This window comes from Hippopotamus amphibius, chromosome 9, assembly GCF_030028045.1.
Source record: "Hippopotamus amphibius kiboko isolate mHipAmp2 chromosome 9, mHipAmp2.hap2, whole genome shotgun sequence".
NCBI lineage: Eukaryota > Metazoa > Chordata > Mammalia > Artiodactyla > Hippopotamidae > Hippopotamus > Hippopotamus amphibius.
In genome coordinates, this window is record NC_080194.1 from 15,122,314 (window position 1) to 15,147,125 (window position 24,812).

Consider the following 24,812-nt stretch of genomic DNA (forward strand, 5'->3'; position numbering starts at 1 on the left):
TTGGAGGTGAAATCTCAAAGTGAACATATCCCAATTAGAAAGGTTATTTTCCTTTCTCCAACTTTTTCCTATTCTAGTCCTCTCCATCTATCCATGTCCTCAGGCTGAACACCTGGACATGGGCATCGCTTCAATTCTTTTTCTATCACCAGCCTCATCCCAATACCTAATCCATCCTGGAGTTCAACTGGTGGATCTATTAATTGATTTCCATGCCTAGCTCTGGAGTCTGTCCATTTATTTTGATTTCCACTAAACTCTAGTCCTGGTCACCATCATCTGTTCTATAGCAATTGATTCCTACCTGCTCTTTCTGCTTCCATTTTTCTCCCTTACCACCCAGTTTCCATCAGCATCCAGTCTTTTTTTTTTATATATTTAAAAAAAATTTTTAATACATTTTTATTGGAGTATAACTGCTTTGCAATGTTGTGTTAATTTCTGCTATTCAACAAAGTGAATCGGCTATATGTATACGTATATATATATGCCTATATCCCCTCCCTCTTGAGTCTCCCTCCCACCCAGCATCCAGTCTTTTATTTTTAAATGAAAATTAGATAAGGTCACTCTCATCCTTAACAGTCTCTATCATGTTTAGAATAAAATCCCAACCTCTTACTTTGGCTCACCAAAGTCTGCCTGATGCCCACCTCTATGAGTGCTGCCCCCGCTCTGCTCCAGCCTGCTAGCTCTCCTTCTGTTCCTGGAACATACTGAGCTTTTTTCCATCTAGTGCCATCGCACCAGTTGTTTCTCTGGCCCTAATTACTCTTCTCGTGAGCTTCACGTGGGCTCTCTCTTGTCATTCAACTCTTAGCTTAAATGTAGCCTCCTAAGAGAAGCTTACAGAGTCACTCTATCATGTTAACATATTTTAATTCTCTGCGTAACACTTATGTTCAGACCTTCTTTTTTTCTTCATTATAAGCTCCATGATAGCAGTAAACTTGTCTGTACTGTTATGGCTATATCCCAAGTGCCCAGAACAATTCCTGGCATAGTAAATACTCAAGAAATATTTTTTTTAATGACCCATTTTCAGTTATGATTTTCTCTACACAAATATATATATATTGTTTAGAGAAATATATATGTATATATGATATATATATTATATGAATTTTTAAATACAGTAGGAGTTATTTTCAATAGTCATTTCATAAAGAATACTATTCTTTTTGGTAGTATTTTTCAGTACAATGAGTTCTGGTTATGAGCAGAGCTATATTCTTATAGATGTTTGGAGTTTCTTAGATTTGTGTTATTCTAAATGCTTACATGGATCAGTTTTTTTTTCTCTTCCTAGAAAAGAAACTACTGATTGTCTGCCAAAATTTTTTCTTCCCTCTTCTTTAATTATCAAGGGTGGGAATGGATCTAGCCCAAATACTAAATTCCCTAATCTCCACTGCAGATATATGTGGTTCCTGATATGAAAAGTGGAAGTCATTAGGTGAAATCCTTGGGAAAACTATTTGAAAGGTTTTGTCTAATGTATTAGACAGGTACCCTTTTACTCCTACCTTTTCCTTCTTGCTGCTTGGGAAATGTCCATGATGGCTGGAGCTTCAGCACCATTTTGTGATCATTAGGCAACTACAAGGAAAAAATGTAAGAATAGTGGAGAGAAAAGAAGACAAAATCTGGGTTTCTAATGACTAAATAACTGTTATACCAATTGGACTGCTAATGAGAAAAATAAATTTCTATCTAAAACAAAACTTTATATATAAATATTATTCCAGTGTTATTTGAGTTTTCTGCCATATGTGGCTGAACCTAATATTAATTTCTCTAAAGAAGAATATGGCATCCCTTTGAATATTGAGTATATCAGAATATCAATTTTAGTTAATTGTTTCATTAAATGATCTATTTATTAATTTTACATAAATTATTTAATTTGGGAATTTATTTCCATAAATGTTGTTTTCCATGTTCTCATTTGATAGAGGCACTGTGGCTTAATGAGGAGGATGTGATCTTTGGAGTCAGATGATCATGGGTTTGAAACTTAGCCTTGTCACTTATCTGACCTCTGGCAAATATCTTAGTATTTGAGCCTAACCGTCCCCATCTCACCTTATTAATACCTCATATAATTTTAATGAGAGTAAAGTGAAGTAAGGGAAATATCATATCTCTTGTATGGGGTTGTGCTTCTACACAGGTGTCTACATATGTAAAAAGTCATTGGGCTATGCTTAATATTTACATATTACTTTATGTAAATTATATTTTAATTAAAATAATTGGCAAAAACAGGCATGCCATAAGTGGAAAAAAGGAAACCCAAATACTCTAATATTTTCATATCATTATTTTGTTTCTATAATAAAAAAGATAGATAATCATTCTGGGGGGATTTACAGGTATTTTAATTTTAAAATTCAGAAACTGAGATGAATGCATCCTGCTGGAGGTATTCACATATAATACATCACGCTGAAATTTCCACTACTAATTTCTGACTTTCCTCCTAGAGTTCTGTACCCTAAGAGCTATAAGATTTGCAATTATTGCCAAGATGTATTGTGATTTTGTTCTCTGTGCTGACGTTTTGAGGTTTGGAAAGCAGAATCCAAAAATTGTGTTTTCATTTAAAGTAGGGAGTCAGCATCCCGTTCCCTGGATTGATTACCAAGGAATGATTGTTCAGATGGAAGGAGGGGTTATCTGATTTCTGTACAAAAGATTGTGGCCAAGGTTAAATGTGTGGGTGGTGAGACCCTGCGATCTTCACCAGAGGCTCTGGATTCCCACTCCGCTCCTTTTAGGACCAACTTTATTTCTTCCCTAAGTTTGTGGGTTGTCATCCCTAAAGATTTCCTCCTTCTCTGGTCCCTTGTCCCATTGTCCCTAACTGTACTCAGTCGACACACGTGGAAGCAGCCCCCCCCCCCGTCATTTGGGAGGTGCCAATTTACTTCTGTGAGAGACAGGCTGGTTTTCACATTACACTGGCAACTATCCTGGATTTTAAAAAAACAGCTGTGTGGTTGCCAGCTGACCTGCTTTCAACCAAACAGCTGCTGTTTAAAGTCAGGGGTAGAGTTTGTAAATCCTTGGGGACTGAGAGTTGCTCTACACCCACCTTTGCTTGAGAATACGAAATGTCCAGGTTATGCACTATGTGAACTGCTTCCACTTCTGATGGAACCACAGCAGAGAATGTTGTGTGCTGGCTAGTTTAAACCGAAGGTCGGATCAGACGGCTGTGTATACGCGCATCGAGAGCTGTAAAATCTGGTTATTCTCCTTTTTCTCATCAATTGCTCACTAGGCTAAAATTAGTGATTTTTTGTGAGAGAAACACCTGTCTTTCCCAGGTTATTTTTGAAGTAATACAGAGAGAAGATAAACAGGAATCTTTTTTTTTCTTTTTTTGTGAAATATGGTGTTGAGTGGCATATTTTTGTTGGTGAGGGAGAAAGGAGGCCCATGACACAGTTCCACATGCACATGGTCTCACACACACACACACACACACGCACACATGCACTCACACACACAGAGCCATCTCACATGGAGTGACTGTAACTATGGATTTAGATATCTTTATTTCTGTCTTCGTGAAATAAACTCTAAAAACCATGGAATAAACTCCATTTATTTTTGCCCTTTTTACCTCCTCACCTGTACGCTGCACAGTAATTTAGCTCCCCAGGACAGCTTTTAAGATTCTAATCTTGTTCCTGTCCAGCACTTTTCTCACAGCAGTAAGGAAAGGATTGGCATTCCTCCACTATTGCATACACAGGAGAATCTTTTCTTGGAAATAAGAGCATTGTTTATGTTGAAATTCCCTTAGCTTAGCTGAACCTTCGATTATATCGCCCATTCAGATAACCAGATTTTTACCACCTGTGGTCTGTTTCCATTCTCAGAGAATTGTCAACAATTTATTTCTGCTCTGGCGATTATTTTTGTGAGTGAGAGAAAAAGAGACATCTGGGAAGATTTTGATAACTGAGTCATGTATATAAAACTCTAAGCACACTTTTAAAAGATACCATGTGTGAAAATATAGCTTTTGCTAAAAAATAGAAAATTGAACTTAGTTACTTAGTTACTGCTGAGGTGGCATTTGTAAGCTGTGACTATTTATATGAATTGTACTGTTAACTTGATTCCAGGTAGCATGGAGAACATCTTTATTTGTAGTTCATAAATCTGGAGAATATTATTATTTGAAAAAATGCAATATGATTTTTATGATTTTTAGTGGGCACCAAATGCAAACTAAATAATTCTATTATTTTAGTAGAAGTTTGGTGAATTTAGAAATAGATTGCATAGACCTAAAAGTGCTATGTCAATTTTATGCAACATAATATTGACAATATAAATCCCCATCACAAACTAAGATTTGTCATTTAATTCTGTGACATTTTATTTCCCCTACATATTTACTCTATTTATTAAACACTTTCATCCAGAAGCAATAGAAAGTTGGCAAAGACATGTAATGGTCAGTATATTTTGCTTAATGGGAAAGACTTCTGATTATGCATTCAGAAATTGGAAAAATAGTTTCGTATCCTGTCATTCCCATTGCTGAATATTTACAAAGACCAAGAATATTCAAAGCAAATGCAATTTTTTATTTTGTTAAGTTCCATGTTTATGGCATTGTGTACAAAATGCACATAAAAGACATTTCCTTATCTATTCCTGTTATATGAGAGAAGTTCATGCCCCGCTCTTAGCATTTTCCAACACAGCTGTAGAGTAGTTTAAAGCCTATTTTTTAAATAAGTGATGCTCAATTTGCCTTTGATGATCCGGATGATTCAGGTGAGATGGGAGCACGGTCGGGCCCTTATTTGCATAAAAATTAATCACAGAAAAATGTAAATTGATAAAATGTTGCCTGGCTTTTTCCCCCTATTTGAGAACCCGTGGATAGGTCCCAGAAGCAATCATCTCAGTATGGGGCCGCATTGGATGCTGTACAAATGATCACATGTGTGTTGAATACTCACTCATTTAAATGTCAGCACTGATGGGGCGGTACATCAGTAGAAAAAATGAAAAATAAATACACAGCAGCTGAAGACTATCAAATCCGTGGGCACTCTTTAGAGATATCTGATCTAATGTGAAAAAATTGCAGATTAATTATCCTTTTTGTAAAATGGTAATTGTTTTAGTATCACACCAGAAAAAAATCTGCAATTTATTTGGAATCAAACAAAAAACAGTAATGTTAAATACGTCATTACATCCTTGTGTTTATTAGAAGCCTGCAATTAATTCCTAAGGCTCCTCAGGTCTTTAAAGCTGCATAAAATGAAACAAAAGAATGTTGCTATTAATTTTCAAACAAATGCTTATCTTTCAAATCAGTCTGATTTGTGTGAAAAAGGAGGTCCTGTTATGAAGTTTGGTGGATATTGTGTATTAACTTAATTTCATTGTGCTGCTGACACTTCTGATAGTATCTTCACAGATCCTGTTAAAGTTGTAGTGTTAACATTTGAAGGTTTTTGTTCAGTGGCGTGTAACTTTAACTCACCATTGAAGAAGTTGTGAAGGGTATTCTTAACAAAAGATGCTTTAAGAAAAACAGCAGCAATACTAATAATGTGGGGAAATAGAAACTATTTGTGAGATCCCCCAAATAGAAATTCTTTGGACTGCCTTTAGTACGCCATTAACATGCATGATTTTTCATACATGTAATTTATGTGCATATTTGAGATTAATAATTTTTATTTAGCTATTTTAAGGGAAATAATAAAACCTTAAAATTTCTTAAATAAAAGCAATATAAGTTATGTCATTTTCACTCTGAAAGATGGTAGAAGGCATATTATCATTACTATTATTTTTACAGTTTATGCAGTCCATTTATCTTTGTTTCTGGATAGCTCTCCTTGGTGCTGCTTTGGTGTTCTCAGTGTACAGTTTACATGCAGCTTTCTAGCACAAATGGATATTAGGGCCTTGTTTTTTTTTTTTTAAAGAAACTTTTATTTTTTATTTTTTTAATTAATTAATTTATTGGCTGCATTGGGTCTTTATTGCTGTGCGTGGGCTTTCTTCAGTCGCGGCGAGTGGGGGCTACTCTTCCTTATGGTACGGTGGCTTCTTATTGCAATAGCTTCTCTTGTTGCAGAGCACAGGCTCTAGGCGCACAGGCTTCAGTAGTTGTGGCACATGGGCTCAATAGTTGTAGCTCACGGGCTCTAGAGCACAGGCCTTATATTTGTGGCCCATGGGCTTAGTTGCTCCACAGCATGTGGGATCTTCCCAGACCAGGGATCGAACCCATCTCCCCTGCATTGGCAGGTGGATTCTTAGTCACTGCACCACCAGGGAAGTCTCAGGTTCTTTATTATTATTCTATAAGTTTAGCACAGATTTAAATGATTGAAACCTTGAACACAACTTCATTGTCAGCGAAGACAAAGTTAAAACATAGACTTTCCACCTGCTGACTTATAAAATTCCCATTGAATTCATGTTACATTAACTAAAGTTGACTGTGGCAACACACTAAAAATATTTTGAGATGGTTGAAGTCTACAGTTATTACCAGAGTTGCTTTGTAATTAGCTCAGAGAACAGCCTTTAGAATTTAAATTGATCAACATGTAGAGACCATGCCTATTTTAGAGATTAAATATAATTTGTCATATAGTGAGAATAGCTAACATTATGGGTCACATACCATTTATGTCATTTAACAGTAACATAACATTTAACTCTGGAAGTCAGCCTTTCCAGAGTGCTGACTATGGACTGGACACAGTTCTGTTCCTTTACAGATAATGATGTGTTTAATCTTTATAACGACTCTCTGAGGTAGCTATCTTGTTATCCCAAGAGCGACATGTCCAAGGTCACCCAGCTAATCAGAGGTGAAGCCAAGATTTAATCCCAGGGGTCTGGCATCAGACTGCTTGCTCTCAACTACTCCGCCCTGCAGACAAATGCCGGGTGAACACCTCCAGTTGCCAGATCTGCTGCCAGATGGAGTCTTGGCCAAAGTGCTTTATTTTTGTGACTTTAGAACTTTCTTTTTGTAATTGAAACTTGAATCTATTTTGATATCAAAATGTGTCAAGTGACATCTTCAAAAATTTTATTTGTTCGAGAACTTTACCTTAAAAATTACATTTTATGTCATCATTAGACTAAAATTAGAGAATCTTTTTGGTTACTTTAAGATCATGAGATATGAGCAGTCACTATTTTTCTGAACAACATTGTTACTGTTGAGATGAATCATTAAAGTCACGAAAAGAGATCCTTGTCCAATTTGACAGACTTGGCTGTTGTCAGAATCTCTGGGAAAGTCCATGTGCTCCTATTCACTTCTCTTTCCCTGGTATAGTTCATTGGTTCATGCTACAGCATTATTTTCATTCATTTATCCATCCATGCAATTATCAGCGCAGCCACCCACCCACCCACCTATCCATCCGTCCATCCATCCATCCATCCATTTATTCAACCCAGCCTCCTCCTAAATTTGCAGGTTTGGGATAAAAGCAGCCCTTTTATCCCATGGTAAAATAGACTCCCTGTCCATGGCCTACTTATCTTTTCTTCACAGCCCCAGCTATATCTAACATTCAGTGGCATCCAAAATATATAGGTAGCCACACCAGCTCCCATGTCCAATATCTGCTCTGCTGCAAGCGGAGCAGTCCCTTGGCCACCTTTCAATACTAAGAACTGCATGCTGGCAGGAGGTTTGCAATCAGAACAGAGCTGGGCTGGAGGCTGCTCCAGTCCCTGGAAGCAAGTTTGGGGCTGTTTGGTCAGGGAATCCTGAAATCTCAGAGAATTGTCTGGAAGTGGGGAGGAGGCCCATGGACTGCAGGTGGACACCTCCCCTTGGCTCCATGTACTATGTGCCCACTGAGTGAAGCAGGAGGGGGGCAAAAGTGAGGTCCAGGGAAGGGCCACTTGTTGTGCAGGTCTACAGTTGGTACTACATTCTCCAACTGTTTATTCAGTGCAGGCCCTGTGCTAGATGCTGGTCTAGGCACTAGGGATGCATTGAAACAAAACAGACAAAATCCCCATGAGATTTACAGCCTAGTAGAAATAGGCACCATTTCTTATACACTGAATCTTACGCTGCTCACAGTATCGCACTGTGACAAATGTAGGATTGTTCACATGTGTCTTTATTAAGAGTTTCCTTTGTATAATGCACTACATCAGAAGAAAAATATAGAAGACCATTTTTCGAGAGGTTCAGAGACTATGGGAAGTCACTATTGCTTCTTGTCTCTCAGAGAAAACTCACTTACTCTGTGAAAGAACAGAGAGAGGGCCATCTTACATCCTGATTTTAACAGTTCACTCAGCAAACATGTGTTGGGCACCTCCTTTATGACGGTAACACTTGAACTGAATTGTTAGAATCACTGCACAGACTAGGTTACTTTCTGGACAGTCAAGGCTCTTTATGTCCAGAGGTATGCTTTCCCATGTGGACTGTGTGATTCATTGAGCCGTAGGGATCTGAGTTTACTACAAACCCTTCCTATAACCAGCTGAGTAAGTCTTACTGGACCTCATTTCCCTCACTGAGAAATGATAGGTTAAATAAAGTAGCCCACAAATTATTTTCAGATCCAAGAAAAGAATCATCTGGTGGCCGCTGGCATTACTTGGGTTGTAGCCTTATCACTCCAGTCTCTGCTTCCCTGGTGACGTTGTCTTCTTCTCTTCCATAGGGTCAAATTCCCCCCTGCCTCTCTTTTATAATGACATGTGATTACATTTAAAGCCCACTCAGATAATTCAGGATAATTGCCTTGTCTCAAGATCCTTAACAATCACATCTGCAAAGTCTGTTTTTGCCTTATAAAGTAACATTCACATGTTCCAGGGATTAAGACATGGATACTTTTTAAGGGGCCATTTTATAGCCTACTGCAGATCATAATGTACTGACACTTTGCTCTGCAAACTTTGCAATGGCCTTGGCCAAACAATTAAATGTTTATTTGAGCGTAAGGAAATTAACTGGTAATGATGGAATTTCAGGACCTAGTTTTGAGAAATAATTTTGAGTAGGGGGCCATTCTATTATCTACCAAATCATATTATGCAAATTATCTCTTACTCTACTTACATGTAAGAGGAACCTTGAGTGTTACTTATATTCTCTCACTTCAGAGTTAAGGATTCAAACATTTTGGTATCAATTGATGGGGAATTGAGAATCCAGATTCACTAGCTAGATTTTAAATACTGTCCAGGTTAGCTCATTCATTCATTCCTTTATTAAGTGGACAGAACATGTCCTAAGGGCCAGACTCTTACCTGAGTTCTGGGAAATCAACTTCCCATATCTTTTATGTTGACCCCACCCCCCCAGCCCCCCAAGAAGAATCAAAGACTCTCTGTTCAGTTCTTTGCAGTACCTTGTATCAATCCCATGGTCTCTTTCATCACCTATGTCACTGGTATTTGTTTCACTGGTCCATTTTTCTCACCAAATCGGGACTGCTCATGGATAGAAACTGTCTCAGTTCCTTGGATACCTGGCACCCAGCAGCATAAATGTTGAGAATGTGTTGGATGGTGCTTCCCGAGACCAACTCTAGGCAAAAAATCTTCGTTGTTACTTGGTTACATTTGTGGACTTCCTATTAATAGTCATTGTTTTTCCAATGCTCTTATACCTTGTCACTTCTTTCCTTCAGGTAACTGCTCTTGTCCTTTTCATTTGGAGCCTCTGCTGTGTTCTTCTTTCCCTCTCCGTTGCTTCTTCTTCTTTTTTCTCATCTATTTCCTGGGATCTTTGTTTGATGCAGAACTAAAATGTGACTCACAATAGGCAATCTGAAGACCTTAAAATCTGTTTGGGAATATATTCCTGAAGAGGAAATACTTGTAAAAAGCTACCACTCACTTTCTCATGACTGTCAATATTTTAGGACCCTTCCTGAATAGTGGTGCAGTGATAACTAACCTTCCCAGGATTACCTGGGAGGCCGCACAGCACCACCTTAGAGCAGGCAAGTGGGGTCAATCTACTTAATGCCAATATTTCTGAAGAACTGTCAGTCCCTGTCTCTAAGAGCATTTCTTGAAGAAGTCAGAGAAGGTGACCATTGGACAAACCAGTGGGTGAACATCAAAGGAAGGAAAGGACAGGACAGGATTGATGACAGCAGCAATGAGAATTAGGAAAGAGATAAGCCATCAATGGTGGCAGCAACTCATGAAAAGTTCCTCAGAGGTAAATAGCAGAGAAAGCAGTACAAGGTTCAGAGGAAGCACAGGAACAAGTAAAAGACTGGAGCCACGGAAATGACCGAGATTATGCTAGAAAGCACGTAGGCTGAGCTGCTCTGACAAATACTCCAAAACTTTTAGGCTTATACAGAAGCTCATTTCTCTCTGCATGATGGTTTACAGATAGAGGGTGCTAGGAGCTGGTAGGCAGTTCTTTATTCTTATCATGTGGCTTCCACCTAAGGGTCTAAAGTGGCTGTTTCAGTTCTTGCCATCTCAGCCAGTGGGATGGAGAAAAGGGACCTGGGGAGCACATGTCCCATTGTTTTAAAGGTGAAGTCTAGGAGTGAAGCACGCCATATCCACTCACAGGCTGGAACTCTGATGCACGGCTACACCTAAATGCAAGGCAATCTTACCTTTGGCTGGGTAGCCATGTGCACATATAAAAATCTATTATTACTGAAGGAAGGGAGAATTGATTTGGGGGTATAACTCTTCCCTCCTGGTATGAATAAATAGAGGCAATCAAGAGCTTTAAATGGTGAAGCACTTTGCTTTAAGCAAAAGAGTTGGCTAGACATAGCAGACTGGGAAGTGAAAAACGATAGATGTAAATCACTCTCTTATAGAACTCTGTGTCTTTAAAAATCATATATGTTGAAGCCATTATATAACACAAAAGATTGTATTCTTTTTCCATATCTTGAAATGGCATCTTTCTTCTTCCCTCTCATAATCCCAAACTCTTTATTCTCCATGTATACAGAATTCATGCATCCTTTTAAAGGATTCTTCTCCTGCCCCACAGTTTCTTTCCATAATATGAAGCTCATATTATTTTTTTTCCATTAGGTCTACCTGTTGTAACTTTTATTGAAAGTGCCATTTTTTTTCTGTTACATATTGTCTTGTAATGTTTTCAAAAACTTTACAGGTGTGTAATTTTTGCTTCTTTCTAAAATGCTGTCATTTTCCTGAAGGCAGAGCCCTCTCTAACTTCTTTTGCATTCCATCTAGTGCCTAGCGTAGTGCAGGGGAGAAAGGGCGCTCAACGGACAGTTATTCATTTGTTTTATTTGCGCAAAAATTGATATAGAAACTTCAGGTAGTGGATACCCCCAACGATCTCAGATACCAAAGCTAACCTATCAGGCCCAGACAGGTAATCAATTAAACAGATTCAAGAACTCAAAGACTACCTAGGGTTCCACCATAAGCAAATATTTGGAAGGAAAAATGGATTTTTTGTTTACAAATCGTGCACTTGATGGAGATTTTACTGTACGTGCAAAGAGAGCTTTGTTTTTACACAAGTATAAAACGCTCTGACTGTGGGAGATAATGATAGGTTTTTAGTGCTGAATATAGATTACTTCTATGTATCCAGAATCTAAATAACCAGGAAGCTCAACCAACTAGAAAAACAAAACAAAACAGAGCAGGTCAAATGGTTTTTTTAAAAAAAAAAACTTGCAAGAGATGTCAGGCATGACTTTAGTCCATCTACAGATGGACTATAGTGCTATAGATTTCCACTGTATTTCATAATTGATGTTTTAAAAAATAACTTTGAATTGTGTTAAAAGGCTTAATTGATGATTTTCAATTGAGAGGAATATAATATACAGTTATGGAAATTATGAAATAAGCACTCTTTTCGATGTAATTATTGGAACGATTTCTCATTCTTAAAAATTCCCAGTTATGCAAGATGGAAACATGATCACTGAGTTCCCTTTAGCCTTTACTTGCCATTAAAATTCAGTCTCTGTTTTAAGTACTTTTCTAGTTATCAAAATAATGTGAAGAGATGGAGCAAATGGGAATATATAAAGCAGAAGAATAAATTCCATGTGTTTTTATTAGTTTCTACAAAATATTACAGGAATAAAGTAATGTTTAATATGCAGAAATTACTTGATCTTTGTAAATTTTGGCTTGTAAATTAATAACACTTCAGTCTTCAGTGCCTTGTTTCTGTTAGTGTAAAGTTATTGAAAATTTAAATCTTAAAAAGAATTATTTGCTTGAAACTATTAAATTTAGCTTTAATATTCACTGTAAATTGCAAAACAAATGTAGCCTAAAATATTGATACAATGGTACTAGTAAAAGCCTAGAGACTGATAATGGATGGATTCAGACTTCTAGTTATGTATCTAATCTTTCAGCTCTTATACAATGTTTAAGATGAGTTTTTGTGTGTAATTCCTGATTTCAAATGATTTCTTCTCTGTCTGGAGGACTAGACTCTTAGAAAGCTTCAAAACAGTTCAAATCTATGGAAGTTTGTTGGGCTATTATTAAATCCCATCAAAATAGGTAGTTATGATTATTATTCTTACCATTTTTGCAGTCTGCCCATTTCTTTCTCCTATCCTTTTGTTTTTTCAGAGATGGGATACCTAATGTTAGTCTTATAAACCAATTTCTATCAAGAGCCGTGTATGAAATATATAATTGCTTTGTATGAATAATGTGCTTTCACTGTTTCTGAGGAACCATGCAATTTTAAATTAATTATAGATGAATTCTAAGTGCTCTAATTCTTGTGACTTAGATAAACTGAAAAACTGAAAAATGACCAGTTAAATAAGTAAACAGGTCCTGGTGTAAAGCAAGAAGCTAAAGAGTTTCTTTGATAGTTGTAGGATGTGCATCTGATCATTTTTACATGCATGTTTGTTAGGGGCTGCTGATTTAAGTTGGAATTTGCCATAGTATTTATAATTTACTGTATCAGATCCAAACTATATATTATATCATATTTTATTACTATGTTCATTACATTATTGGAAACTGTATAACTGTGTCCTGATAAAATATGAAAAAGGACTATTTCTCTTCAACTGGGACACATTTAGGTTTCTTTTTATTTTACTGTTCATTTCCAAGAGTGCAAAATAATACCTTTCTGTCACAGCGTATACAGTCCTGCACAATTTCTCAGAGCCTGCCACAATGCTGAAGTTCTATCAAAGGCACTAGACTCCAAACACATTATCTAAAGTGTTTCTGTTTCCCATTCCTTTTTAAGAGTGATTGAATAGAGCATTCTAATTAATGACTGCATTAATCGGACTAAATTGATATGATCAATTCTGGACTTAGTTTTTGAGGGAAGAGATTATCTGTCAACTCAAATGTTGAGGAATGATCCTGTAAGTTATTTATCTTTTAGGTTTATATAAATCCAGGAGGATATTTTAACTTTGGTCATACTTCTGTCCATGGAGGTAGATACTCATGAAATATTATAAATGAATTTTATCTTTAATGGAAAGGCAGTGTTAACAAAGATACTATTTTAAATAAAGAAGCTTGCCTTTGAATCTTACTTGGCTACTTTGTAGGGTGTGTGTATATATGTGTGTTTAAGTCAGTCCTTTCAAAACATGAGATGTTTTGTTTTATATAATGTTTCTATTATGTGACAATTATTTAAGAACACCTTCTTTCATAGTGAAGAAAAGAATGGAAAGTATTAAAATAAAAATAAGTTCTCGGAGGGGCAAGAAAAAGGCTGCCTGAAAGCATTGCACGAATCATTGTCTCCACCTAGTGCTGACTTTCAGGAATTAAGAATTAATTCCAGAATCCTTAATGATGCTGTAAATTTCTAATTTATGTTCTGCACATGTACAGTCATTATAGCTGGGCCTGCTAGTGCCATTGCAGTTAAGAGTCTGTCAGTTCTTCATTTATAAAACATTATATTAAGAGGTCTATTGCTTTTACATAAAAGCTTACCCTGTGCTGGAACTCTGCAGTCGAATGGCCTTTGCTGTATGTGAATGTATATTAACAGTGTAAGTTGAACTTGACCAGCTCCTTTTAAAGACACCCTGGTGAGCTGAATTTATATAGGCACCTCAATCAGAAGGATGAATCTTTTCATCAACAACCTGTCCTTTACCTTATAGTAATCGCTCTGCATGCATCAGACCAATGGACATCTAAAAACTCTATTGATGTGGCAGGCGATGGATTTTCACAGGGTCTAGTTCCCACCCCCTGGCGCACAAGAAGAGACTAACAATTTTGGCTACTAATGGGAGAAAAGCAGGTGAATGTGGTTTCGTGGAGGTCAGATGAAGTCAGGTCAAGTCAAGAAAGTGTTTTAAAAAGGAGGGAATGATCACGTTGGACACTGATGTGAGTTCAGTTATGTCTTGAGAAATGACCTTTGGCTTTAGTGATGTTAAAACCCTGATGGGGCATTTTCACTGGAGTTTCTGAGATGAAAATCTAGTTGGAATTCATTTAAGAGAAAAACAGAGGAGAAGAAGAGGAGATAAGTCTTTTAAGGAATTTGCTGTAAAGGAACACAAAGAAATAAATCAATAACTGGAAGTGGATATGGGTTATAGAGAAATTTCTTTTTTTTTTTTAAGATATCAAGTTGTCAGACATTATGCAGGTGGAATGACCAGAAAGGCAGGAAAATTAATAGTTCAGGGTGGGAACAAAATCCTAAGTGAGAGAGGATAAGGATCTAGACAACAAGCAGAAGTGTTGGCTTTAGATCAGAGCATGAACAGCTCTGCAGTAGCGGGTGGTCAGGTTCTAGGTTGGTAAAGAGTAAGTCTTTCCTGCCACCACCACCCCTCAGTATTCAGGCCCCAAGAACTTCCAGCAAGCTTATGGGAAACTTGGGCCCTTGTACACAGGGTTGGATATTGCAGATGGCTCTGATGAGGCTGGGCAAGCTCAGAAAACTTTTAGGCTCAGAAAACCATTACATGCTAGAAAATTATAGGTGATGGGCTGCTTCCCTCTTCTCATTCATTAATCAGTAATTTATTATATTAATAAATGTCCATCATTTCATTTCTAGGCTGATTATTACTTAGCTATAGTGATTATTCTCTTGCCATAATGTTAAATTTTATTGGCTAATATTGATTTAGGAATTTCACATCTTTAATTTTAAGTAAGATTGTTGATTTACTTCTTAAATTACCAGTGACTTTATTATGAAGCTTATCTCTCCCTCATGGAATGAATTAGCTAGTTTTCTATATCTTTATGATATAGAATGTTTTGTGCAATACGAAAATGATCTGCTCCATGCCCTGTGAAGTTATATGAGCAAGAACATATTTTCTATTTTATATATTTGTGGGTTTAAAAAATTATTTCATCAGAAGTTTTGCATTTATTAACATATACATGCATAATATACTCTTTTAATCTTCCCTATGATAAATATTTAGCTTGATTTTTCTATTTTGTTTGTATATTTTTTAATCTAAATTTATTTGCGTGAGATTTGCTACTTTACTTTTCATTTCAAAAACATTTCTTTAAATGTTCTACTAATATTCTAAATACTTTCTAATTATTTATTTATATTTGAATCTTTACTACTTTCATCTGTTTTCCATGGGATATATTTAAAATAAATTATTGAGTTGAAAGCTTTATTAATTTTCCTTCTCTATTTAGCTCTTAACAAATAAGCATTTAATATTATAAATTTATCTTTGAATATAATTCTAAATGTATCCTCTGTTTTCATAATTATTGTTTTCATTGCTTGCTAAATATGTATTGATCATGTCATTTTTCCCCCTTGTCTGGTATAATAGTATGGGAGAGAGAATGTGTTTCTAAAATTATCTTGTGGTTGAAATTGTGAAATTTAAACTTTCATTTATATCTAATTTTATTCTGTCATTTGCCACAAAGTGCAACTTGTTCAATTTTTATTTTAAAACTGTATTGAAGTTTAATTTGTTAGCATGTGGAAATATTATGTTTCAAGAATTATTGAGAAAGACACATTTTCTGTTAGGCTAAAATGTCTATAAGTAAATGATCATGCTTGCATTTACTAGTTTTAGCAGTCAAATATTTTATGTCCTTGTTACTTAAAAAAAGTTACCTACATCTGTAACTCTCTGTTTTATAAATAAGTTCATTTGTACCATTTTTTTAGATTCCACATATAAGCAGTACAAGAGGGAGAAAGGAGGGAGGAGGGATAAACTGGGAGATTGGGACATTGACAGATACACACTACTATATATTAAAAAGATAACTAATAAGGACCTACGGTATAGCACAGGGAACTCTCCTCAATACTCTGTAATGGTCTATATGGGAAAAGAATCTAAAAAAGAAGGGATATATGTATATGTATAATTCATTCACTTTGCTGTACACCTGAAACTAACACAACATGGTAAGATCAACTATATTCCAATAAAAATTAAAAAATAACAGTACCTGGTAGCTCATAATCTGTTGGTGATGTAATGATGTCTTCTATAGTGATTGTGTGTATGTTGGTTTCTCTTTAAATGTCTAAAAAGTTTTGCTTGATTCTTTTCTATGTTAGTATTGCTATTTATGCTATTGTTATTATAAATTGACTGTTATTCTACTTTGCCTTCTGCCTCAAATTCCATGGTCAATTATAACATCGCCAGTTTTTCCCGATTTTTAAAAATGTATTATTTCATTAAAAATTACTTTTATTTATGTCTCTTGTACACAGTAAATTATCAGATTTGGGTTTTTAATTCAAACTGAGTTTTTGCCTACCTAATAGGAAGTACCCAATGAATGTTTTAAAGTGATATTTAACCTTGCTTAATTCTTTTTTGTCTTTTATTTTGTTTTAGGTGGGCCATAAAACATGAAGGGACCAGTAAGCCAGACCAGTGGAAACATTCCAGAGTAGAAAATCCTCTCTGGAATAAGCTTACCTACATGTGGCCAGTCCTTCCCAGTGGCCAACTTAATGAGGTTGTAATGCTTAGTATAAGACATTGTTGTTGAGACCTAAGTCCCAGTATGCAGTCAGTGTGCATGAGAGCTTCCATGAAGTTTTTGATTTGCAGTTGTTGGGTGGAAGTGATCAATCAGTTGATTCTGTTGTTCTATCAATTAATTAGAAAGATGCATTTAAGTCATCCATTATGGAATGGATACAGAATTTATTTCTTCTTGTAGTCTGTCAAATTTTGCTTTACATATTTTGAAATTTAGTTCTAGACACACACATGTTCAGAAATATTGTATCACCCTGGTGAACTGAAACTTTTATTATTATGTAGACTCTCTTAGCTGCAGTAAAACTTTAAATTATCTGATACTAATAGAAATAGTTCAGCTTTTTTTGTTCTTGCTATTTGCCTTGTATGTCTTCTTTCTATCCTTTTACTTTTTATATTTGTATATTCTTCTGTTTTAGGGGGACTTTCTAGTAATCAGCATATAGTTAATTTTTTAAAATTGTCAGACAATCTTTTTCTCTAAACCAAGGAATTTAGTCTTTTTTATCTATTGTAATGACAGATATATTTGGATTATTATCTGCTTTTTCTCTGTTTCATTTTTCTCCGTTTTTATATTCTTTCAGGTTAATTTTTTTTCTTGTATTTTTCCCATCTACTAGAATGGAAATTGTACCCTCTGTTTCCATTCTTTTTTTATTACTCTGAACATTTTAGCTTGCATATGTAAAGGATCAAAACCTAAAGCTAACAAATATAGTTACTCTTCTCTCAAATAATTGAGAACATTAGAATACTTTAACATCCATTGTCTGATTTGTGACATACACTATTATTGTCGTCTATTTTAATTTTATCTTAAAAAATTTCCACAAGATACTAACATTGTTGTATGTGCTTAATATTAATTTAGATTTATTCCTAATTTTTTTCTCTTTCTTATTTTAAATCCTTGTTACATCTCAGTCCTCCCAACTGGGGTTACTTTCCTTTTGTCTAATATACCCTTCTTTTAGTTATTGGTAGCAAACAGTTTTTACTTAGCTTACTTAAAAACTTATTTTTACTTTTACTTTTACTAAGCATACTTAGTCTTTTATTTTGCCCTCATTCATGTGAGGTGTTTTCATTTAGCAAACTGAAGACATCATCACTAACTTTCTTGTTTTTGAGGAGTCAGCTATCATTCTAAATGTTATTCCTTTGAAGGCAATCTGTCTTTCCTCCCTGACTGATTTTAAAATCTTCCTTTTTGCTTTGGTTCCCTTCAGTTTTATCATAATATATTCAAGAAGGGATTTCTTTTTATTTTTCCTGCTTGAAGTTCCTGAATCTGTGGCTTGATATCTTGCATCATTTCTGAAATATTATCACCCATTATCTCTTCAAGTAGTCTCTCTCTCTTATCCCCTGACTCTGTTCTTTATAGAAAACTCTGATTAGGTGTATCCTAGACCTTTTCATTTTGACTTTTATGTCTCTTAACCTCTCTTTTATATTTCCCATTTCCTTGCCTCTTTATGATGTATTTTTGTATCATATTTTCAGACTATTTCCCAGATTATTTTCTCTTCATCTTTATCTAATGTACTTTAAACTCCAAGTGGGGGTCAGCCTGTGGTATGAATTCTCAATGAAGATTATTTTTCCTTCCGCACAGAGAACATGTTTGGGATGGTCTATTTTCCTTGCAACCACCTGAGAGTTATTATTTCTGGTTTTCCTTTTCAATGAAATTTATCCTTTTGTGATTCTTGTTTTATGAGAGGAGAGGGCCTCCCACCTTGGCTGGACCCTGAAATTTGTGTCCTGCACCCTTCCCCTCAAGACCATTACAGCAGAAGTTCACTGGGTTTGGAAATATTCCCTCAAGATAAAGATCCCGCTTCAGCACTCTCTTTACCTCTCTGGGTCGCTAGTATGTCTTGCTTTACCGCGCGGTCAGTGATATGTTCCAAACGATTTTCAAAAACTATTTTGTCCTGACTTTTTTAGTGGTTTTGTCCCGTTTTCTGGCCTCCGCCACGTTTTTTCTTTCCCTTTAAGTCCCAATTTCCAGTGTGTCCTCCGTGATTGAATCAATGAGTCTCAGCACTTCAGGGGAAGGACAGCTGGAGTCAATCCAGCTGGAAGCAAGAAGTCATTGCTTAGAGCCCTCAATATGCCCTTGTATTTCAACTGTAGTGAACCAACGGTCTAGAAAGCTGAGGCTTTGTTTTTAGAGAGGAAGGAGTTCTTCAAAATACCAGAGGCTGTGGCTTGGGGAGCCGGAGCCCGTGGCTAGATGAATTATGTGCCTAAGACTCAGGGTTGGCAGCATAGTAAGAGCAAACATGGAGCCAAGGGCCGGGGGGTGGGGGTGGGGGGGGCGAGGTGCTTTGGTGCACAGAGACCAACAGGCATAGTATAGGCCAAGAAAAAAAACCTGTGAGTTGTGCTAATTGTAGGCTTTTCTTCAGAGGTTTAGGAAGGGCAGAGGCTAAAACCCAGAGAGGAGAAAGGATAACTTACTTCTCAACTGGAGGTGAGCACGTGTCAGGAAATTTCCCAGTGGCCAGAGAAGAGGCATATCCTTAGAGATCTTTGAGGATCAAGGATAAGGACCCCGTAGACCATGAACTCCTTTTCCTAATGGTATACAGTTTATTGAACTTTCATCTACACCTAGAAACCCCCTCGGGGAAGGGGAAAGGAAGCATATATCCTTGAAAAGAAATAACAGTTCTGGTAAGTTTGAACATTTAATTTGATTCAATATGTATCCACAAGTACAGAGCTAAAAACTAGACAAAAAAGGCTTTTCAAAACTGGCAGAAAAAGGGACACTTCTGTTTGGAATGTCAAGCTTCCCACAGACCTGGAAGTGAACAGGGATGCCTCATAAGGGAGTGTACTTTCTTATACAGAGAAAGAGAGAAAATTATAATTATCATAGACATCACAGATATTGTGTTTACATTTTTTTCAACCTCAGTATACAGGTAAAGTAATTCAGTTAACTAATTAATTGACTTAACTGATGGATGGTAATTATATTAGGAAATCTAAGTTAACCACGTTCCTTTACCTTTTAAAACAATAACACTTTTACTGATAGTCTGGAATTTGACAACTAAATGATCTTAGGAATGAAAGTGGATTATCTTACAGTTCTCTTGCCATTCAAACAGAACAGTAGCTTTTGGTGAGCTGGTTAAGAAGTCACTGTGCTCCAACAAAACCCTGGCCTTGCCTTGTAAATTGAACAGAAAGGACTAAGGCACTAAATTAGCTAACGACAAATTGACCATGTATTTCAAAATGACTCAGCCTAAGAATCATTTTATTTCTTGACATATTTGAGGAAGAGAAGAAAATACTTACCAGGTAGAGAACAGAGATGGTTCTCATTCAAATTAAATGCAATCTACTTGACTTCAAGTCTGGATTCATCTTATGTGAAGGAAACCATATTTTCTTCCATTCCCACTTCCACATAACTGACTTCTTAAAGCAAAAAGGTGATTTTATCCATGTATAATTAAGCACAATTAACTTTTCCTTGGAAAGATTTTACATGTAAATAGACTGCTATTAGGAAATGTGACATGCGTGTTGTGGGTTTCAGAACACTTTGATCACTGTAAGCATATATGTTACCATATTTATTCCAGATTTAATCTACCAACTTTATTACTTATCTAACCACCATTTATTATAAATTTAGGCAAGGCACACAGAGGAAGAAAGGAGACAGAGATGGTCCCTACCTTCATGGAGCTTACAGCTTAAGAAGTATAGGCTGTGAGTCAAAAAGGAAGGAGCCAGGAAAGGATGAAGGCAGACTCTGTGAATAAAGGACAAAGAAGGGAAAGAAGAACTCACAGAAGAAGTTTGGAGTCCCATTTCTAGACTGTTTGCTGAGCCTGTTTATTCAGTGGGATGGTTAGGATGAGGAAGGTTAGCCAGGCAGATAGTCTGAATGGGCCTGAAAATTAAGTCAAAATATTGAATCTAAAAAAAAAAAAAAAAAAAATCTAGGTAACACTATCCTGAGTGAGATTCAAATTCTCCTGCTAATTCCTTGACTAGAAACTTTCAAAAGAGAATGATGACCAAGGGAAGATTTCAGGAAGTACATACGATGAGAATTATTTTTGTGATGACTCAGAGTGCATTAATACCAAACTATTTACCTCTCAGTGGTGGCAACTAATTTCACCTTTTTTCTCCTTGTTAAATATTATTCATTCTAAAAAGCAGCTGATGTTATGTTTTATAAACAAATAAGATTTCATGTATCTTGGTTTATCAGTATTTTTAAAACATGTTAAAACCTCTGAAAACCACAAGATTAATGAATTATTTTGGTTTATTCTGTGACTAAGTTCACTGGAATAATTTCTAGAAACTCAGGTTATTTCTCACCCTTATGGGAAAAGTTATAAATTGAGAAGTTGTACTTCTTAACATTTAATGGTAAAAAGCAATGGATTTTCATATTCAAAGATGAAATCATTGCAAAAAGTGAATCTAAAGAGCCTTAAAATTTTAGAATGAGCCACTGGATAGTGATTTTAATATCTCTAAATTGCCAAAGTAAAATATATCTATTTGGAGGGGCCTGTGTTAAATAAAGCATGTTAAAAGCGCATATTTTGCTAATCTGTTAAGAAATGATGATCACTAGCTGTCAGTATGAAGGGAGGAAAAGATGTAGGAAGGCCCAAGAAAAAAATTGAAGAATCTGCTAATTTATTAACAGATAAGAGAGGGCCAATTTGATTAAGAAATTTAGATCACTGGTTAAGAGCTAGACTCCCCAAAGAAGCACACACTACCTCTGGTTATGAGAGAGAGAGATGAAAAGAAAAAGCAAAATTATCAATGTAAGGGAGTACCACAGACCATGCAGCTGTATCATGGAATAGTGTGAACACGTAGAAAACCAAAATGAAATGAATGGGAACATTAGAATTCCAACGGAGAAAATGAAAGGGAAGGAAACAGCACTCCAGTCAGTTTAATCCATATTTTTGTTGTCTTTCATTATCCTGACATCATATTTCTCTATTTCTATGAAAAACAAAGTAAAAGTGCCTTAAACATTAGAACAAGGTTTGAAGTAGCTTAAAAGAAGAAATGCCAGTGATAGCTCATACATTTGGAGAGTTTTAAAACCAATGATAATTTTTCATCTCTTTGGATTGTTTCTGTGATGTCATGTTAAAACAGAGAAGACTCTTGGCCTTCCTTCATCTAACTGGTATGCAAAGAAAAGCATCTGAAATCGGCAGTGCTGTGGCGGTGGTAAGACCACCGTCTGCAGTGGTTACCACCTGTTATGAGACAAGTTTATTAGGTGAAAGGATCTAAAAATAACTAGGAGCTAAGATAGCACATTTCAGATAAATTCATCAGAGTTATATGGCATGTTTAGGATATTGAAAAACAAACTCAGTTCTGCATCTTAACACTATAAACTCAGACTAAGTTCTCACAAACTAAGCTCAAGGGGGAATCTTGTTTTTCTTGCCTTTCCCTTCCATGGTTCAGAGAGAAAGAAAAGGGGGAAATATTAGCTATTTGACACCAAGACTTCAATGTGACAGTCATTTTTAAATGGGAAGACTGTTCTTCTCTTTCTCCTCCACCAACCCAACCCTTGCTTCATGATAGTTTGTTTAAAACTAGTGCAAATGTTGATTTGCTCTGAAATGCTTAATATTTTTGTTGTGGAAGAGTTCCAGATCAATCTCAAACTTACTTCTTGAAGAAGTATATAACTCCACTCCTCAGCCACCACTCGTATTAAGTAAAACCTTTATACCCTTATAGGAAAGTTTCAAATGAAAATATAAAGTGTTTGTCACAACCTTTGGTATTTCTTCTCAGTAACAATAGTAAGGAAAAGTGACCCCATATTTCTCCATTCATAATAATAGACACATCTCTAAATAAATACTGCCCTCTGCAATTTAAATTCTATACAGGTAAAAGGTTCTCAGTGAGGGTCAAAAATACAGTAAAACTTCGTTAATTCAAATTTTGCTTATTTAGAAGTGCAATAAGTTAGCCCCATGGTATGCCACTACTATGACCACATTTACTAAGCAAAATATTATACCAAAAATATGAAGGAAAAAACATTAGTCTGAAAAACACTCACTCATGAGAGTTTTAAACATTTATTTATGTGCTTTTCTCCTAATTAAATGCAATTAATGTTATTTACTGACTCATCTCACAAACAAATTAGAGCATTATAATTAGATGCCATTTCAGAAGATTTAATCTTCACAGCTTTCAGATATTGTTTATAGTTTATTTAAAATGCACTTCCTTGAACTATATGATTGTTGAATGTTATTGCAAGATTCTGATAGCTTTGCAAAGGAGTATAAATTAGTAAATTATTACTTACTGTACTAGCTTTAAAAAAATGTTCTCTCCTTCTGTAAACTAAAAGCCATGTGTCTTGATCTGTACTGGTCTAACATGCCAGCACAACTCCCAGTGTAGCTTTACCTTGGTCATGTCAGGTAGACACTGACAGGATACTAGGACCACCTTTGTAGTGATTGCCTGAACTTTTTGTCTGCCCAATATGACTCCCCGCTTTTTGGGGGTATTGGTACCTATATCCCCTTTAAGAAATTTCCTCTACTTTTAGTTCATGTAGATTATGGTGTCTTTGCTTGGGGTCCTCAGAAAGAGGAGCCTGAGGCAAATGGCTTACCTGCTACTACTTAGTTAGGAAGTGCAGTCCCAGGGAGCAAGAGTAAGGGACAAGCAGAGAAGGAAGAAAAGCCAGTATAAGAATGTGCTCTCAAGCTGTCCTCCAAGGAACCTTTCAAACAGTGTTCTTAGGAGAGTTTCTCCCAGAGAAGAAATAGGGAAGAATTTATCCATCAGCTTCTAACTCTCTTTGGTCAAAGGTTTGCCCAAGGTTGCACAACTGGAGTGGTGGGTCAAAGATTCAAATGCAAGAAGTCTGGCTTCAGAGCCCAAGCTCTTGGCCATTCATGAGATGGTCTCATAAATATTAGTCACTGATAAAAACTAAGGAGAAAGTAGAAGCAAGGATAGAGGACAGGATGGGTTTGGAAATTTTCAGTTGACATGGGATGGCGTCACTGAGGTGATATTTGAGTAAAGACCTGACGATCAATCAGATCTCCAGGGAAAGAGTGTGCCAGGAAATGCGTATAACCTGAGATGCCGTGTTCGATGGACAGTGAGGTAAATGCGGCAGCAGCAGTGTGAATGACGGAGAGAGCAGCAGGACATAAGGCCAGAGAGAAAAGAGGGGGTGCAGATCATGCAGGGCCTTGGACCATCGTAAGGCCGAGATGGGAAGCCACTGACAGGTTAGGAGCAGAGAGGTGATATGCTCTGGCTTAGGTATTGATAGAACCATTAGGATAACAGAGCAAAAAGGGGCCAAGGTGGAAGCAGGAATAGGCAGTTAGAAGGTTTTTCCAAACGCTAGGTGAGAGAAGCTAAGTCTTTACCTGGGGTAGTAGGAGTGGAGGTGATGAAGGGTAGTTGGGCCCTTGATGTATTTTGAAAGTGGAAGCAGTTTCTGCTGATGGATTAAGTTCGAAATAAGTAACTAAATAAATAATTAGAAAAGGCCCTATATTGGGAAATTTAAAAAGATATTTTGACTAACTCAGGGGACAATGAAGAAATCCTAATGAAAATTTTAAAACAAAATATTTAGAACCAAAGAAAAATATGTGGGTTGCAGCTAAAGCATACCTGAAGGAAATTTACAACCTTAAGTACTTATTTTAAAAGAGAAGAGAGGCTAAAATTTAATAATTAAGTATTCAACTCGACAACTTAGGAAAATAATAGCAGAATGCACTC

General features: G+C 36.2%; 1 protein-coding gene across 1 annotated transcript in view; it reads left to right on the plus strand.

Annotated features, from left to right (window-relative positions):
• DCDC1 (doublecortin domain containing 1) overlaps positions 1-24,812 on the plus strand; it is a 398,871-nt gene that overhangs the window by 311,114 nt on the left and 62,945 nt on the right. Inside the window, exon 19 of the mRNA XM_057748255.1 lies at positions 16,845-16,968. Coding sequence (XP_057604238.1) covers positions 16,845-16,968 — 124 coding nt within the window. The remainder of the gene's footprint in view (positions 1-16,844; positions 16,969-24,812) is intronic.